This window comes from Dromaius novaehollandiae, chromosome 19 (assembly GCF_036370855.1).
Source record: "Dromaius novaehollandiae isolate bDroNov1 chromosome 19, bDroNov1.hap1, whole genome shotgun sequence".
NCBI classification, from domain to species: Eukaryota; Metazoa; Chordata; class Aves; order Casuariiformes; family Dromaiidae; genus Dromaius; species Dromaius novaehollandiae.
The window spans coordinates 8,281,595-8,298,942 of NC_088116.1; the positions used below are offsets into that span (position 1 = coordinate 8,281,595).

Genomic DNA, 17,348 nt, shown 5'->3' on the forward strand with positions numbered 1-17,348 from the left:
TGCACCACGGTACCGCACGGAAAATTAGAAAACACCCTTTCATGCTAAGCCAGTTTTCCTTGGCTACGGGACAGATGTGCCCAACTGGGTTGGCGGAAGTGTTCACATACTCAAAGGACTGGCGAAAGAGGCATTTGTGAGAACGTAAAGCACCATCAAGACACCCTTAATTTCATTTTCCCGGCCATGCACACGTGCTTTTAAGCCTCTTGTGCTAGAAAGGACCCACTCTGCAAAATCAGGCTCCACACAGGAACTCTTCCACAGTGCAGTACTGAGGAAGGTTGGTTGTTTCCGGGATTTTGAGCAGAATACCATCTTTAATAATGCATGCAAATATTCACTGTACAGCAACACTTATCTGAGACTGATCCATGTGAATTCAACTCATACTTTGTATATTTCTCGTCAATCTGACTTCCTATGATTGTCTATTCTAATAACCACTGCAGACATCAGGCAATAAAGCAAATATATAATCTTTTCCCACATAACTAAATTATACTAAAATGATTGGTTGAAAGCAAGGAGAGATCATTTTTCCGCTTTTACACTTTCAAGTAACATGCATATTTCTATGCTGAATGTCAACAGCCCTGGACATGGTTTAAGGGACAGAGATGAAAGCCTCTGCCGTCTCCCATTCTCACTGAAACTTCGACTCGAGGAACAGAAAACTTTAGAATATACTGTACCACCGAAGGGATGATTTTGAAATATGAATACGTTTTTAGTAGATCCAGGGGAAAACAGCTTGTAAATGCAACAGAACTCAGATTCCTGCTTAGAAGAAGCCATGGTTTGTCTAAACAAAAAACAAACAAGGAAAAAATGTGGGGAAAAAAAAGCCCACCAAGAAACCGGGATGAGAACAAAGTCTATCATTCTGAATCTGCTCTAGGGAAGTGCAGCCTTTTGACAGCTTGTCAGTCTATGAGCTAGTCTGACTTCTGCCTTATTTTCTTATTTAAAAAATCGATTTCAGAACATTAATAGTGACATGGCAAGCAGTGCGTTGCAAGGGAATTAATGCACTTCACGTGTGGTTAAAATTGCCCTGTGTTCCACCTTGTGCTTCCTATTACACGAAGCGTGTAATAATCCCCAAACAACATACTGCCTATGTCATTTAACTTGGGTGTCTCCTCCCCCTTCCTTCTCTGTTTAGCAGTTTCCACCATCCTTACAAGCATAATTGAACAGTTCTTGAAAAAAATCTTAGGGTCTAGGTTAAATATTTCTCTCTATTGCTCTGTCCATTTATGATCACTGCACAGATCCTCATTTGCGACCAAGATGGAGCTTCAATAACCTATGGTCAGGAAAGACACTATAGACACAGGAAGGGTTTAGCAAAAGTGTATCTTTGAGAATGAAGAAAACGCTATTTGTTTTATCAAGGGAGAACTGTTTAATGTCTTCCGAATCGCAAATGAAACACTGTCCCAACACCAATGCCTGTAAGGAATTTTCATTTTCACCTCGATTTGCTGCAAAAGCTAGCACATGATGGAAAATTTCAAGATAAAAGCAGAATACCATCAGAATACTGTATTTGGAGCTAATGGTATTATTGACTTACTTCAAATGCAACAGAGCATTTCAGCAGTAATTGCTGACTCCGCACTTTTGAAGGATTTAGGGGGTCTGTGATTTTCCCTGGGAGAATAGTATTCATCTAACAGAAGACCACAGGTGCTAACATTAATTTTCTATTAACATTAATAGCAGGCATACTGCAACATCGATTATCAGGCTCTGTTTATGCCTGTAATCTCCCTGCATGGACATTGATCCAGAACACACTGCTTCGGTAACACTCCCCAAGTCAGGAGAGGAAACAGGTAAGAGCTTCATGCCTGAATGGCTTTTAAAATACTACAATTCCAGCTCATCGAATATCTGACCACAGCTCTACAGAAAACAGGTTTGATGCCTGTGGAAATCCTTGGACTTCACACTGAACGTATTGCTCCTGGAATCTAATCTGTCTCCTGATTAATGTAGTAACTAAACCCCAGAGCAAAGATGACCAGGCGACAGCAGTTAGGGAATCCCAGGGAGCGCATCTCTCGGTGGAAGGTGTTGACCACTACATCAACATGACCTGAAGGCATTCACCAGTGCAACTCAAAATATCAGAGATCTCCGGGGGTACATGTTGGAGTTCACAGTACAAGCCTTTACACAACTCCAGCAACACATCTAAACAAGCAGAAGGCTACAGTTCACTGAAAAATAAGTCCAGACTAAGAGCACTGAAAATTAGGATACAAGAGGACTGGATTATAATTCAAGAAAGCTGGGTTTAATTCCCAGTGCCACTACAGTGATACCTCTGTGACCTAACCACATCTCTGTGCCAGAGTTTCCATATCTGATGTGGGATACCAATTCCTTTCTCCTACTCTTTTGCACAGACAATGGAGCCTCAAACTCTGATGGATCCTGTGAGTGCAAAGAAGTGCAATTTAACATGTATTCTTATTTTTATGTTCCTAGAACTCTGCAATCAGTGTAGATGCAAAGCAAAAGACTGAGACGAATTTGCAGACACTGCAAAATCCTTGATGCCTATTTATATTCTGAAGTGAATTATTTCTTCTCCAGCTGAGGATCTGATTTTTTAAAGTTTCTTTTGCTGCAGTGAATAAATGCTAGGGCACACTTCCCATATGGTGGACAAAAAGGTGGCTTCTGATGTAGCAACCACCTTTGGAAAGTGGTTTAGGCTGAATCTCAAAGCAAAAGCATCACTGCAATAGGATTCCCAAGAGACAGTATCCAAAGAAACAGCACAATTTTGGGGGCAGAGAAGAGGGAGGAAGGAAAAGGAAGTGTCTTGATACGTACAGGCTCCGTATTAAGAAAGCAGACAGCATGGTAACGAACTACTACATTCTTGAAATAAAGGCCACAAGAGATTTTCTTCTGAAACTGGTGTCTTTCTAAGAAATAATCTGTCTCTGGTGTTTTAAGATTGCCTATATGTAGGAAGACAAACTTTTCTAAACCTGTACCCTGTCTCATATGAAGTTACCTTGAAGAAAAAATTATACTGAAGAATAACTAGCTCTGAGATGGGGAACCGCTCCTGTATGAAGACTCTTCAGCTTCGAAGAGAAATGACTGAGAGAGAGCATAACAGAGAGAAATAAAATTAAGTGTGGCCTGGAGAAGATGAACAGGGGAAAGACTATTCAAGTCTTACAAAAATGAACTGACGAACACCCAATGAAATTATCAGCCAGGAGGTTTAAAACAGCAAAGGAAAGCACTTTTTGACAAAGCAAATAGCTGAGCTGGGGACCTCCTTGTCACAGGATGTTGTGGAGGTCAGAAATCTGAATCAAAATGGATTCAACAAGCAATTAGAAAAATTCAAGGAAGGAAAGTCCATCATGGATTACTGATTACAATATGGATACAACATCTGGTTCAGAAAAGCCCTAAGCCAAAGACATTTGGAAGCTAAAAAGACATACTGATGAAAGCATCACCGAATGCACTAAAGCAACACAGAGCAGACCTCTCCTTTGGCATCTGCCACGGACCACCGTCAAAGATGGTACACTAGGCTATGGGGACACTGGGTCCGACCTTGTTCCCCTAATAGTACATGAACCTTGTATCTCTTTAGCGATGTCCTGCTAAGGATTTAAGAGTATTTCATGCATGAAAGCTATGAAAATTCATGCACTGCAGAAAAGAACAGTCACATGGTTTGATTTTTCAGTGGTGGCAACCACTCAGAGCTGCCTCGGGCTCCAGCAAGCTGGAAACAGCTCTTGGAGGTCCTGCAGACTCAGCAGCACATCTGGGAGCAGGCCCAGATCACTTAGTGCCATCAGGCCTGTGCTGCCCACCAGCTTATAGCACCTTGTTTATAAATTTTTTATTTTGTATACAACTGTCAGCAGCTAGTCTACATTAATGTATAGCTTGGTGTGGCTGAGCACGCTGATCAATCATGACTTGTCACGCTTTCTCACCACACGCCTAAACAGGGGACCTCATGGTAATGAGGAAGATGACACATGCCACCAGTGTTCCCTCATTCGGCTGCGTAAGTGAGAACAGCACATTTTGCTGTCAGGCCGAAGGGAACGTATTTTCATAGGCATTCCTCCAACTTGTGTATAATTGCCTAGAAGTGGGAATTGCAAGGGAGGCCTGTATTTGGAGAAGTCTGAACAGTGAAAGACACTGCTTCAGTAGCAAATTCAAGTCAGTGAAAATCAGTGCAAACATGTTATAATTTAAAAGTTTTCCATTGTTTAACACATTATTTTGCTACTGTATGTAATAATTCTGAGATATCTCCTCAGACTGTGCCTCTTCTGCTTCAGTAACTTCCCTGTTAAAAGCTGAGAAGGGCTAAGGTAGAAAACACCCTTTTAATGTTAGCAGTTTTCTAAAAACAAGCAAGTTTAACAATCAACCGTTACATTAATTAGAAATATTACTGGCTTCAAGTGAAGGAGCAGAATGGTTTTAAATCTGGTATCTTAACTGTACCTGTTCATTACTCATTAGCACAAATTTCTTGGAGAAAAGTTTGCTGAACTAATTAAGATATTCAATCCTGAGCACAGCCAAAAATATGTTTATTCCAATACTTCTAATTCTTACATGCCATTCCAGCATTGTTTATTTTTATTGGTGTCTTTATGCCCAAACCTACTTCGGCTGTGCAGATGTTGAGAAGGTTCCTTCTAATATGAGAAAGGAACTAAACAGACCCAAATCTTATTTTATTTCAGTATGAGTCGATGATTTAATCATGATAATGAAACAAATCTCTATCCACATCTGACTTCAGGGTTATCAATTCTCTGCCCCTTGTGACTGTGCAGAACTTCTCAGAGATACAGCACATGGTTTTCCCTATTTTCAGGGCTCACTGGCCCAAGGGCTGAAAGAAAATCCTCTTTTTGTTCTTATGCCTGGAGAATATATGATAAAAAGAGTGCAACTCTGATGCCACCTGGTAAAGGACGCTGCCATGCATCCCCCACCAAGTGGCCCAGGCATAACACATTTTACACACACACACGTATGTGGGTACATATACATGTCTGCATATGCACGTAAGAAAGAACCAGTCTTGCCTACTACCACAGGAATTATAAATATTTAACATGACAGTGGACTTTCATATCATTTTTTAGTCTTAGGCTCACACCAAAAGCAAGATTTTCTGCTCAAAAGCACCACTTACACCAACATGTGAATACTTCTGTTCCTCAGGGACGACTTAAAATTAGTCTCTAGCATTACTGTTAGCTAGAACCTCCCTGCTGGTGCAATGGTTCATCGTGTACAACCGCAGAGTGTCGGCTGTAGCAGATACAGCCTGCTGCAGCACAGCAGGCCCCTGCCAAAGCAGGTAACACAGGTGCTCCGCGAGCGGGGCTCCCGGGAGGGCTTCGGGGCACGCGTACCTGTAGTTGTGGAACCAGTTGATCACGGTGCTGGTTTTCAAGTTGAGCTGCGTCGCGAGTTCCTCAATGGTTTTTGGTGATGGGTATGGCTTTTGCTGGTAGGCTCGTTTCAGAGCTTCCTTCTCCTCCGGGGCCAGCACGACGCGGGGCTTCTTCAGCTGGTGCTGCGGCTGCGGGCTGGCGCCCTGGCTGTAGTCTATGCCGGCCGAGGAGGACTCGCAGGACTGGCTGTCGCTAACGGAGCTGTGCCGCCGCTTCATGTAGGCTGCAAGAGAAGCGCGGCAGATCAGCCCCAACTGAGCACGGATACAAAATCGATGAACGCGGAATAAACGCAAAGGTGACGGGCTGTAAACGCCGGGTGGGCTGTTCAGAGGGAACAGCACGGAACGGGCGCAATCGGAGATGAGAGGAGAGCAAACGCAGGAAGGGTACGGGAGACAGGAAAAGAAGAAAGAAGGGAAAGGAGAGATGACAAATTGACTGGAAACCTGTCAAGTTTCCTGCTTTCTCAGTGAATATGGGACATGAATAACAGGGTTCGGTTAACACAACTTATTTCAAATTCACTCTTTCATGAGGAGCGCGCTTCCATGCAAGCACCCAATTAGGCCAGTTACACTTCATTTCAGCTTAAATATTTTTGGATGCTGAAGACTTAAGGTCTCCCTCTGAACTGAAAACGCGGCTGCGGGGGCTGAAGGGAGCCGCAACCGCGGCCAACACACGATGGCGCTTGGAGCCCGCGCGATCCCGACGGCCGCCCGAGGAACCCGGCGGGCTGTTGTTGCTTTTGCTTTGCTACAGCACTGACAGGTTATGAAAGAAAAACAGCCCTCAGCATCTTCCTCCCCTACGCAAGGCTCTCTTAAAAACACACACACTTTCAAGAAAGCCCTTGCTCACAGATGCAGCTCGGCGAGGCTGGTGGCAGGAGCCTGCGACACCGCCGCTGACTCTCCTCCCTGCCGGGGCCTGAATTATCCTGGCAAATCCGTCAAGAAAAGAGTCCCAGCAAACAGTGTCACTGACGTGATTGATTTCTGCTGGGCCAAGGGAGGTGGGATTTACCACACCTGGTGGCACTGCACACCAGCATGGCTAATGAGGGGGCTGCAAACGGCAAATACAGATGAATCTTGTCAATAAAATATTTAATGGCCTGTTAAATAGCTTCTAGATATTTAAGAGTTTAGGTATTCAAGAGCTGCAATTTGATAACCTCGCCTATTATGTTCCAGATTACACCAGGCTGACATCAATCAAGCAGGCACTAAATCTGCAGCAGCCAGGAGCTCCGATCGGAGCCAGGGAGCAACGTGGAGCACGTCGCAAGGGCCAGCAACTGAATCCTTCATAGAACAAATTTCTGTCTCCCGCAGCTCTGCCTTTAGGCTGAGGGTGCACAAAAAATAAAAATTCAATGCAATTAAATTAACTAAAATGTTGAAAACCCTTCTCACATGAGCCAACTTCCCCTGGCAGAGCTCCCAAAGGACTGTCTAGGTCTGCTGTCTCCAGTGGGTTTCATCATCCCGTCCTCTCTGCCCAGTGGGACCTTTATGCTGTGTCATACTATCATCGAAGTGAATTTTGAACACACTCTGTAACCTTTGGGTGTATCTGCATGGCCCTCATTTTGTTTTTCTTGAATATGACAGATTACCTGTGGATTGCCTCCTGTGTAAGATCACTGATATGGAACAGAATGCAAGTTGCTCATGATCCATCACTCTGCCACGATACAGTCCTGCACACGTTTGAAATAACTATAAAAAGGGAAGTTGTTCTATATTTTTTCTCTAATAAATTCTATTAAAAAGTCATCTATTTAAGTTGTTCCACAAGATGTAGGATTGCAAAGTGATTACTGGTAAACACATTATTTCAAGGTGACCTTTTGGCCCTGTTTTTGCTGCATTCAAGGAACTGCTACAGCCTTCAACCATGGAATTAATCATTCTAGCAATATAATCTTAAATTTATATGAGGTCTTTAATCTCAAAGTCTCCTTGGTGTTATTTCAAACTTGCACTGACATTCCAAGTATACACACGGTACTCTCGTCTCCTTTGATAACACAACCACCAGGCCTGAAAGACGGCATCTATCACTTCAGCAATGCACAGCAATTTAGAAGAGGACATGAGACAAAACAGAACATCGCACGGAAGATGGAAAAGGTGTTTGGGCTATCTTGAACTAGGGCTTCTGGAATTTGGTCAGGCGGCTGAGTTAACACCAGACACACATGCATGGAGATGCTCAGAGTCTCTGTTTTCTCCGTCCTGCAAAGGATGGCATTTGTGGCAGCACAGAGCTCCCATCTTTAGACTCAGACAAGCAGCTCAGGCCAAGCACCCCACAGCAGAGCGTGGACCCCTGCCCTGGGATACAGCTCGGGAAAAACCTCACGCCTGAGGCCTCCCTCCGCTTTTGTAACCTCGCACTGGGATCGCGAAAGGTGCAATGCCTTCTTCGGGTCTCTTGCATGTGAGTGGAACAAACTGAATAAATGTAAATGTCTCTCTAACCTAAAAATACAGATGTCCCACTGTTATGCCATAACCAATTATTTTTCTGGATGAAAATATATTATCAGAACAAACTTCCAGGGGGCCAAAGGCACAATTCTGGCACTTGGCAACGTGCTAAGCTAGTGCCTAGGCTTTATGCTTTAATGGTGCTTTCCGGAAACTTTGGATGACGTTCATAAAAGCTTTTCCTTTTTACTTCTGATTTTAAACATATGTGTTGAATGTAGACAACATAAGGAGATCATTCGGCACATTTGCAGTGACAGAGAGGCTCAAACAAGAATCCAAGTTGCAAACATACTTGATTCTTGGAGCATATATTTTCTTTTTTCTCAAATGTAATCTGGAGAAAGGTCTAGATCTGAGATCAACTTGTCAAGGCCAGCTCTATCCCCTGAGTTTTACTACTTTTCATGTCTTGCTGCAGACCCAGCATCACCACGTCCCTCTGGAAAGACTCCCCAGCATGTGGTTCAGCTACAGATGATGCAGATGCTATTGCAGAACTAGTGGCTGCCCACTGAGGTAAAGCAGAGCCCTTTTTAATATAATTTTTGTCTTATGCAGTATTGAACAAGATTATTAAAAAGTGAAATAATGGGGAAATAAAGGGAATTAAATTTTCTCCTGACAGCAAGCTTCAGTACTGTTCAGTGAGGAGTGCGATGATACCAGCAGCACACGCAGTGGGAGGTTGTAAGAAATAGGAATGAAGTCTTCCAAGGCAGGAAAGCTGGGGCAAAATGTCTCAGCCTAGCGAGTCTGAACCTCCATCCTCCAAAGGGGTTACTTAATGTATATTGCAAATTTTCAGAACCTTTTAAAATGGACATTTATAGCATAAACTTCAGACTGGAAGAAGAGCAAAAAAAGATATATGCAGCTCACCTTTATCATAATTATCAATTTATTCCCTTAATAAAATGTGGCAGAGAAGTAATTGGTAATAATGTTTCACTGGTAACAGATACAGTTGCATTGTTCTTTAACCGACATTAGCTGAAGGGAAAGTTAAATTGTTAATGTGGCTCTAGAGCAATTTAAAAGGTTAAATCACAGAATCCTTACCTGCATGAAAGGATTCTGCAGAAAATACAGGGTTGAATTCACTTTAGAGTGCTCTGCTATGAGGACTGCACTTACACAGTTCAGGAGCTCAGTGGAGTCTCAAATGATTTATAGCCTTATCTCTATTCAGGTGCCATCTATACAGCATATGTATTGCACAGTATTTGATAAGAATCCAGTTTAGAAAATAGTTTTGAAAGGATATTGTCGGTACTACTTTTAAATTATTTTTATTTTATTTTCCTACATTATGGGGGATATTCTCTTAGAGGCTATAAAATCCAGCTAGTTGACAATTTTATTTCTGCCGTATTTCTAATACGAAAAAACCCCATCATGGCTCCCTTTGGTTTACAGTTGCAAGTGAGAAACCCAAGTGGATTTTACTCCCAGTGGAAGCCTGCACACAATTTGCAGTAAGATCCTGCACTGCACTGTATTGCACACATTTACTATAACAAGGATTTTAATTTCTTCTTGAAAATGTGTAAGACTGCTATTTTTCCCAGAAGCAACCTAACTGCAGTTTTTAATATAATCACAAAATTCTTGATCAAATGTGTTAATGCTTTCAGGACAGCAGTCAACAGCAGTGCTTTCAGCGCACACGATTAATACTGTCTGTACTAATATCATTAAGGGATAGCTCTTGAGAGATGTATATATCATTAATTAGTTAACTGCTGATAATGACAGCCTACGAGTCTCTCTGTTGTAGAATCACATGAACATACTGAAACCAGGGCTTTGAGTAACCTCTGGTTTTTAGGGATGAATTTTAAATATAGAGTAGGCTAAAATTCTCAGGATACACTCCCTAGTAAGATACCCAATAATAACACTCGTGACCTAACCTCTTTAGGCAAGCCTCTCATAGCACAATCACCTTTCCCCAACCCTACAATGGCTACAAATTAAATTAAGCAAATGATTCTCAAATACCCTTTTATAAAGGCTGCATTTTTCCTTCCTCCTAGTGATCATCAGTGCTGGATGGCAAGAAGCTCTCTCAGGAATCGGTGCACAGCAACTCCAGCCCAACATCTGTGACCAGCTGCAGCACTATTAACTAATAACCCAAAGCCAGCTCCCAAACTCACATTTCTCATTTGGTAAGGCAAGTTCTCAGTGATACACCAGGGCCTCAGTAATTAATCTATAGGAGAATCTAGCCATGATTTCCTGACAGCTGGCAAATACTCAGGGTTTGGGGTTTTTTTTGAGATATATCTCCTGAAGCTAGCATCAAATCAGGCTATGAAAAAGCTGTCATGAAGCCCTTTTGCATAGCCTTCATAATACTGGATCAATGCTGCCTGTACACTACTTATAGAGTATTTTAAAAGACATGGTCATTTTTGAACTACAGAAAACACGAGCCTGCAGTGTGCTCCAGGTTACCTTTTTTCTCCATTCGTTTCATATCCATCAACTTCTCCACGTTGTTGGGATCATTGAGCCACAGCTGCATGCGGACAAAGGGTTCCCGTCCCTTCAAACTCAGCTTGTGCCAGGGCTTAGGGCGAGCCAGAAGGTCTGAGACAGAGCCTTGTGTTAGCCCTAGGATTGTCTCCCCAAACAAACGCTGACCTAATACGAAATTGAAAATCATATGTAATCATTCAGTTAAAAGACAAGACTAACAAAAAAAAGCAGAACATGACTACAAGATCATTCATCAATTATTCTTACTTCAGAATTGCTTGAAAACCCAAAAGAAACATTTAGAAGAATGAAAACTCTCCCCCCACTAAAGGTACAAATATTAAGCTTTAGTTTAATCCTTGGGATCTGACTGTGGCAAAGGGGGGAGCTCAGCACCTTTTGGGATCAGGATCTTACAGTGGAAACAGTGCGCAAACAGATAAAATTAATGAGATTAAAAATAAACCGAACTTTTAGCTAAGCAAGCAACTTCAGGGAGAGCAGTGAGGCTACTTAGTTCTTATGAGGGAAGGTACTGTAACAGCTTCAGTGCAACCGGATAAGACAAACACCTCAAATAATCCATGAATCAAAACCAACACAACCCCCCCATTCAGCAACAGTCCTATTAGTGTCCTCAAAGACACATGTAAATATTTTCTGTGTTGTTCTGTTATCACTGGCATTCTAATAGTGTTTTAGCAACTGCAGATAATCACATTTTATAATAGCATTTTTTTTTAAATAACCTCTACAGCACTTCTAGTTAAGAATACTTTATCTTGGTTGTCTTTCAAAATGCTGTAGTCTAGTATGGTAGAAACTACACATGCTTTTCAATGTGTATCATTTGTATGTGCATTAATAATTTTATGTAGTTAAGATCTAACTTATTAAGGACTATGGAAAATGCCTGTGGAGCTCAAACCCAACCACGCAGCTGGTTCCCTAAAACCCTTCACTTTAATGTCCTCCCTAAGCTAAACTGCCTTGGTATGTAACAGCTTTTGTTACAAGACTGAGCCTGAAGTCATCTGAGTCATAACCGGCGATTTCTGATAGAAGTGTAGCTATCACGTATTTTCAAGGTAACCCAAAGATCTTTCCATACCTACCAAGTTTAGGCCTTGGGGTCTTGTGTCTGTTCCTTAGCTTTTTGAATGCCCTCACTAACAGGCAAAGCAGAAGGCCCTTCTCCGCGTCCTACACGTGCCAGCAGCAGCAGCCAGTGGCGCTGCACGGCTCTGGGGGCTGGTACAGATGTGCGGGGGCTCGTGCTGCTCCAGCTGTGCAGAGCATGCCCGCACCCGAGCTCCCTCGCAGAAGCACCACGGCAAATAGCTATTCCACAGACCCTTCCCCGGCATCTCACTTTGTGAAACTCCTCCTCCTTTTTAACTCTGGCCTTGTGGGTTTTTTTCGCCTGCATGGGCAGAGGAGGGAGGAAGGATGGCGGGATCAGTTTTAAGCTACAGGGCTCTCCCCTCGGATGAAGGGGCCTGCTGAGATTTTGTATGAAGCAGACGAGATTATGAGAGGTGGAGAGGGGAAATGAAGACAGGGTTAACAAGAGAGTTCACTAACAATCTCTAAAACTAAGCCTGCACTTGGTTCTTAGAGATGAAACAGAAACCTAAATTCAGAATTTACTTAAGTTCCAAAGTAATACATGGTTTTCAACTAAATGGCTTAAATACGGACTTTTTTTCTTTCAAACCCTCAGTATCAGGAAAATCAGGAAAAAAATTGTAATTCGGGGCCCATTTTGGATCATCAATATTCCAGAGTTATCGTACTCCCTGTTTCTCCTTGTAAATCTGAATATGCTATTTAAAAAGAGCAGCAAGGCCTTATGCATTTACCTTTAAAAGGGCCAGCTAGTTGGGACTAAGTACTCACACTAAGATAGCTACCTTAAAAATCTTTTTTCTTTCGCCTTTGTAAACAACTTGCCTTTAGCATTTCCCACCGTTTCGAACCCCTGGGGTGCTGAGGCTGCAACGTGAGGAGCATTTCTCTCAGTGGCCACGAGAGCTCCCACGGCCGCTGTGCTGTGCCCTTAGGGCCACTGCAATCGCCCATGTGGCTCCACGGTAAATCAGAGCAGGGAACTGATCTAAGTCTCACTAATCTATGAAAAATACGGTGGTCTCTTTACACTCAGACTAACTCCCTGCTCTAGTTTATCGTGTGAACACACGAACAGGAATACCAGCATGAATTAGCAATTCTGGGTCAGAAATAAATGGCCCGGAGCAGGTACTAGCAATGCTGCCGAAGGAAATGAACTTCAAACTACAGCCTAAAAATTTTAAATCTAGAAGTGGAAGGAGGTAACATCATGTTGTGTAGGTATTATGGGCAAAGCTAAAGATGTTTGTGCCATTTATTCTATTCCAGGATACAGCAGGACAGGATCGAACACCTGAAAGACTCCCAAGCTGATGGGGAATGCATTAGAAATCATTCTCAGGAGGCAGTAGGTGTATCACACTCCATCTTCACCAGAGAGCTATTAATAACTTGAATATTTTTAGGAACAGTTTTCATAAAGCTCCTTTTAATTCCCCCTATTTTTTGCCTAAAATCCTTTGTGCATGTTCCCGCTGATGTAGCTCCTAATGGACCAAACTTTCTGCAAATTATGCTAGCTTCATGGCTAGTCCTGACCCATCCTGCAAAATCCCCCCAACACTGCAATTTTTCAATAGCTCACTGCATTTCCTTCCCTCTCTATCTAAATGACATGTTATCCTGACTTATATAAAACTATGACATTTGGGGCTAGGAATACTAAAAGGAATGGGAGGAGAGACCCGCCAAACACGTTCTGGCTTGCCAAGTCATCTTAAATAGTTTCACGCAATCGTGGTCTTTAGTGGCTGACGATATTTGAACAACTGAGCCACTAAGACTTGGCCCAGGACAGGCTCACAAGGGCCTGTGGCCTAAGACAGAGAAACCTGAGCACCAAGTCAATCTGGTGCACTAGCACACTGAGGGCACAAAAGGAGACATTGAAACTGGTTCCACACCTAATGCAGAGTTTGGGGCACATTTCCTGGCTCTTCTGCTGCTTTTTAGGCTTGTCAGCCACACTGTAGGAAAACAAAAATCATGGGAAATAAAAAAGACTAAGTAAAAATGGCATCAAAGCAAATGTAAACAAAAATACTTTTCAAACCTCTCTGGAACACCAGAGCAGGTACAGCACTCAACAGCATTTTGCCCAAAAACTAGGGGCTTGAACCTGCTAACCCCTACCATGACTTGTGGCTTTATTTCTACATTGACTCCACTGAACAAGCAATCGCAGTCTGCCCACACCAATGTGCATGAGCGGCTAATTCTGTTAGGTTCAGTGGAACATACTCTCATGCAGGAGTATGTCCAGAATCAGGTCATTTTCTTTCTTTCTTTTTTTTTCTTTCATTTTTTTTTTTTTTCAAATTATGCTAACCGAGAACTTGCCACCTCCCTTCCCTCCACCCCCAGGAATTTTCCCATTTTTTTAAATCTAAGATAACACCACCTGTTATTTTGTGTCTAGCTGAGAGGTGTTCTCTCCTATTAAAATAAAGGTATCTGTACTTATACAGTTATAACATTCAGATGACATGAGTGGAATCCTTCTCACATGAATATTATCAGTCTAAACGTAAGCTTATCATTTCGGTCCCCCCTCTAGTGAATGGAGAGAAACTGGCACCTCTGGAGAGTGATTCATCCAACCATCTCAGATATCTGCTTTGAAGGTCTAAATGCAGATGAGATGGATCCCACGCTAAGCACCAGAAGCACGTATAGGTAACGCTGGGGCAGCCTTACTGCCTCCCAGCTAGAGATCTCAAAGAACTCCTCAGGGTTTCCCAACGCCTTGGGAGGGGGGGAAGTGCTAAGCAGACAAGAACTAGTGACTTACTCAGAGGCATTGTGGAAGTATTAAGTGTGGATTTCCCAAACCTCCTGTACTCAGATCAGGTTATTCCCTTTGCCTACTCCAAATAGTCAGCCATATCAACGTTATACTTAACTTGGCACCCAAAAACTCATCTGCAGGCAAAAGTAGCCTTAGCTTTGTAGGTGTCTAAGCAAAATAACTAAATGGCCCCATAGACTTACCTACAGGTTCATATAAACCTCAACCAAGTCTGAATTCACCTTCCAGCTCTACAGGCACACTACGCTTTTGCCTCTGATGCCCTTCCCTTTCCTACCATGCTGGGACTCCTCTACTTCGCCTATGCCTAAAATGCTGGGGCCCTGAATCTACAAGCATTGGGGAATCAGCATTTCTCAAGGGGACACCTCACTGGCTTTGGGATTTTGGTCTTCTTTACAGCCTGCCGGACTGTATTTAGGGAGCTGGGAGCAGTATCTGGCTGGTGAACCAGAAGCAAAGCTTAAGAAGAGCAAGGGTGTGATGACATTTTGTTATGAAGCAGAGTACCACAATCTGAAAGGATTTTTCTACTGGCTTACAAAAAATTCTTAACAGATTACAGTTTAGGCCAGGGCCAAAAAGAGGTATCCTTGTCTACGGAAACATAACTTAAAAATCAGAGCATGAATACTTCCTCTTTATCTCAACAAAGATGAGAATAAAGTAATTTACCAAGATTGTTGTCCGTTAGCACTTCTTTGACCCTTTTCGTAATGCCATACGTATCCAATTCGGGTGACATAGCAACCAGTTCTTGAATGCTGAGGGCTGAGTGGCCAGACAGAGGCAAAGGTGTTGTAGATTGGGATTCGGAGGCAGGTGGCTCACTAGATTCCTGTGATTTGCCATCCTTACTTGTCTCTATAGCAGGACAGGGTTGCTGTACCAATTCGGTCAGGCTCTTCACTGATTCACTGGAGCTCATAGGAGATTCAGGTGCAGGACTGCAACTGGCAGAAGTCTTTGGAGTGCTTTCTGTAATTAAAAAAAAGAAAAAAAAAGAAAAAAAAAGACCTCACTTTAGCATAATTGTAATGTTTTGATTGCAGGATATTTAACTTTCCTTCTCATTTAAATTCTATCTACTTAAAGAAATGCCTAAGTATGCAAAATGCTACTTGTTATGACTTGGTTACTGAAAAGCTTCTTTTTAAAAACAGAATTATTTTGTAATTTTATCTTGAGTCATCTCTGCTTTCTCATAAAGGCAAGATGTACAAATATAAATAAAATATAAAATTAGCAATAAATGAAGTGCAATACTCTGTAAAGTTGCAAGAAATTTCCTTGGTCAGGAAATCTCATAGTCTAGTTTTCAACAACATTTTCCTGTAAGAATTCTCTTACATCTACTATTATAGACTAGTTTAAATATCTTTCTATGACAAATAAGAAACTCACTTCACCACTATGCTGTAGTGCCAGTGAAGGATTTTCTAGAAATGATACAACTTTGATTTCATATTCTGTTTCTCATCACTTGCATCACATTTTCACATATATTCTTTGCCCAGAAATAACTTAATTATAAGATGTATTTTAATCTTGTTATGTTGTATCAAACAACGTGTTAGAGAATCCAATATTAAGATAGCTAGTGAATCAGGAGACACCAAAATTTGTTATGTAAGCATTTTGTTTGAAAGAAAGCTTTCTGAATCTGTTAATTTCTCAACAACAGCAAGTTCTGTACAAGACATTGTTTTCCCTTAATAAGTTCACATTCATCTTTAAATGGAAGTTACCAACTACTTCACGCAGAAAATCCAAACATCTAAGGTAGAGCACAGTCTGAACTTTTCTTTTAAAGCAACAACACATGGAGAATGTGTTTCAGAAGAACAATTCCCTACAATTGATAAAGAATACATTAGATTTCTCCATCTGCTTTTTCCTTTCTGTGGGATCGCTTCCTCCTTGCTGTCCCCCTCTCATTACTTAGCACTGTTATTGTACATATCTTGGATTCCTACATCAGTGGATTCATCTCGAGATCTGTGGAGGAAGCTCAGGAGTCCATCCCACAGCAAAAACTTGGTCTGTGCAACAGAACTGCCTGTTTTCCTGAGCACTGCAATGCCACTGCAACAGCAACTCCCTCGGCAGCGCCAGGTCCTATCACTAGCAAGGCAATAGCTAACATCAAATTTCACCTTTTTTCCCCCATTTGTTCATTTTCCAGAACACTGTCAAATAATTGCAAAGCATGCAGATCATGCAGCATGGAAAGCATAGCCTAAATACTATAGCAACATGCTGCTTTAGTAAAAATAGGGTTCAAATGAAGCAGGGTTCATGGTAAAATCGTGTTATCCAAGCTAATAGAAGCTTTTACCATACTTCATTTAAGGAAGGTTCCTTCCCTGACACACTTACATAAAGTTATTCTCTCAAACCAAGCAATTGCTACTCTTTTCTCAGTGGTTTATGAAAGATGTAAAAGAGGCAGATAAAAAAGGAAAGCCAGGTTCATATAAATCTTTAAGGCAATATGGATCCTACAAATCTTATTTCTTTTCTCTGCTTCACCCTAGGTCATCATACAACTGAATATAAAACCCAGCAAATGTTATTTTTGTATCAGGAGCAGCAAAGGAATTGTACTGTAAATTTGCCCTGATTCACCCATGCGAGGGACCAATTTGGCAGATCATCCATCTTGTTCACTGTACACTGTCAGGGATGGCATGAATTCCCTACATGATAAACAGATTTCTTCGCAGGTCTGTGTCCTTTAACCCACAGCAAGGTCAAAATTATGGCTGCCTAGCTAATAAACCGCACGGCGCTGGTTCAAGTTCCCTCTAATTTTGTCCCTTGTGCCAGCTTATACAAATCTTACTGAATAACTAGAGCAGCTGCAAATTTCCTATACAATTCTTCATCCGTGCACTGCAAACCACACGCACAGAGTACAGAAAAAATCCAACC

General features: G+C 42.0%; 1 protein-coding gene across 11 annotated transcripts in view; it reads right to left on the bottom strand.

Moving 5' to 3' along the window:
* Positions 1 to 17,348, bottom strand: part of CUX1 (cut like homeobox 1) — a 274,945-nt gene that overhangs the window by 32,626 nt on the left and 224,971 nt on the right. For 6 of the 11 annotated variants that reach the window (XM_064523398.1, XM_064523396.1, XM_064523395.1 and 3 more), the window contains 4 exons: positions 15,090 to 15,392; positions 13,510 to 13,572; positions 10,451 to 10,639; positions 5,445 to 5,709 (listed from right to left, as the gene is read on the bottom strand). The exons of 1 other annotated variant lie outside the window; for it this stretch is intronic. In XM_064523398.1, coding sequence (XP_064379468.1) covers positions 5,445 to 5,709; positions 10,451 to 10,639; positions 13,510 to 13,572; positions 15,090 to 15,392 — 820 coding nt within the window. The remainder of the gene's footprint in view (positions 1 to 5,444; positions 5,710 to 10,450; positions 10,640 to 13,509; positions 13,573 to 15,089; positions 15,393 to 17,348) is intronic. 4 more of the 11 variants (XM_064523405.1, XM_064523399.1, XM_064523397.1 and 1 more) reach the window with 1 other exon arrangement.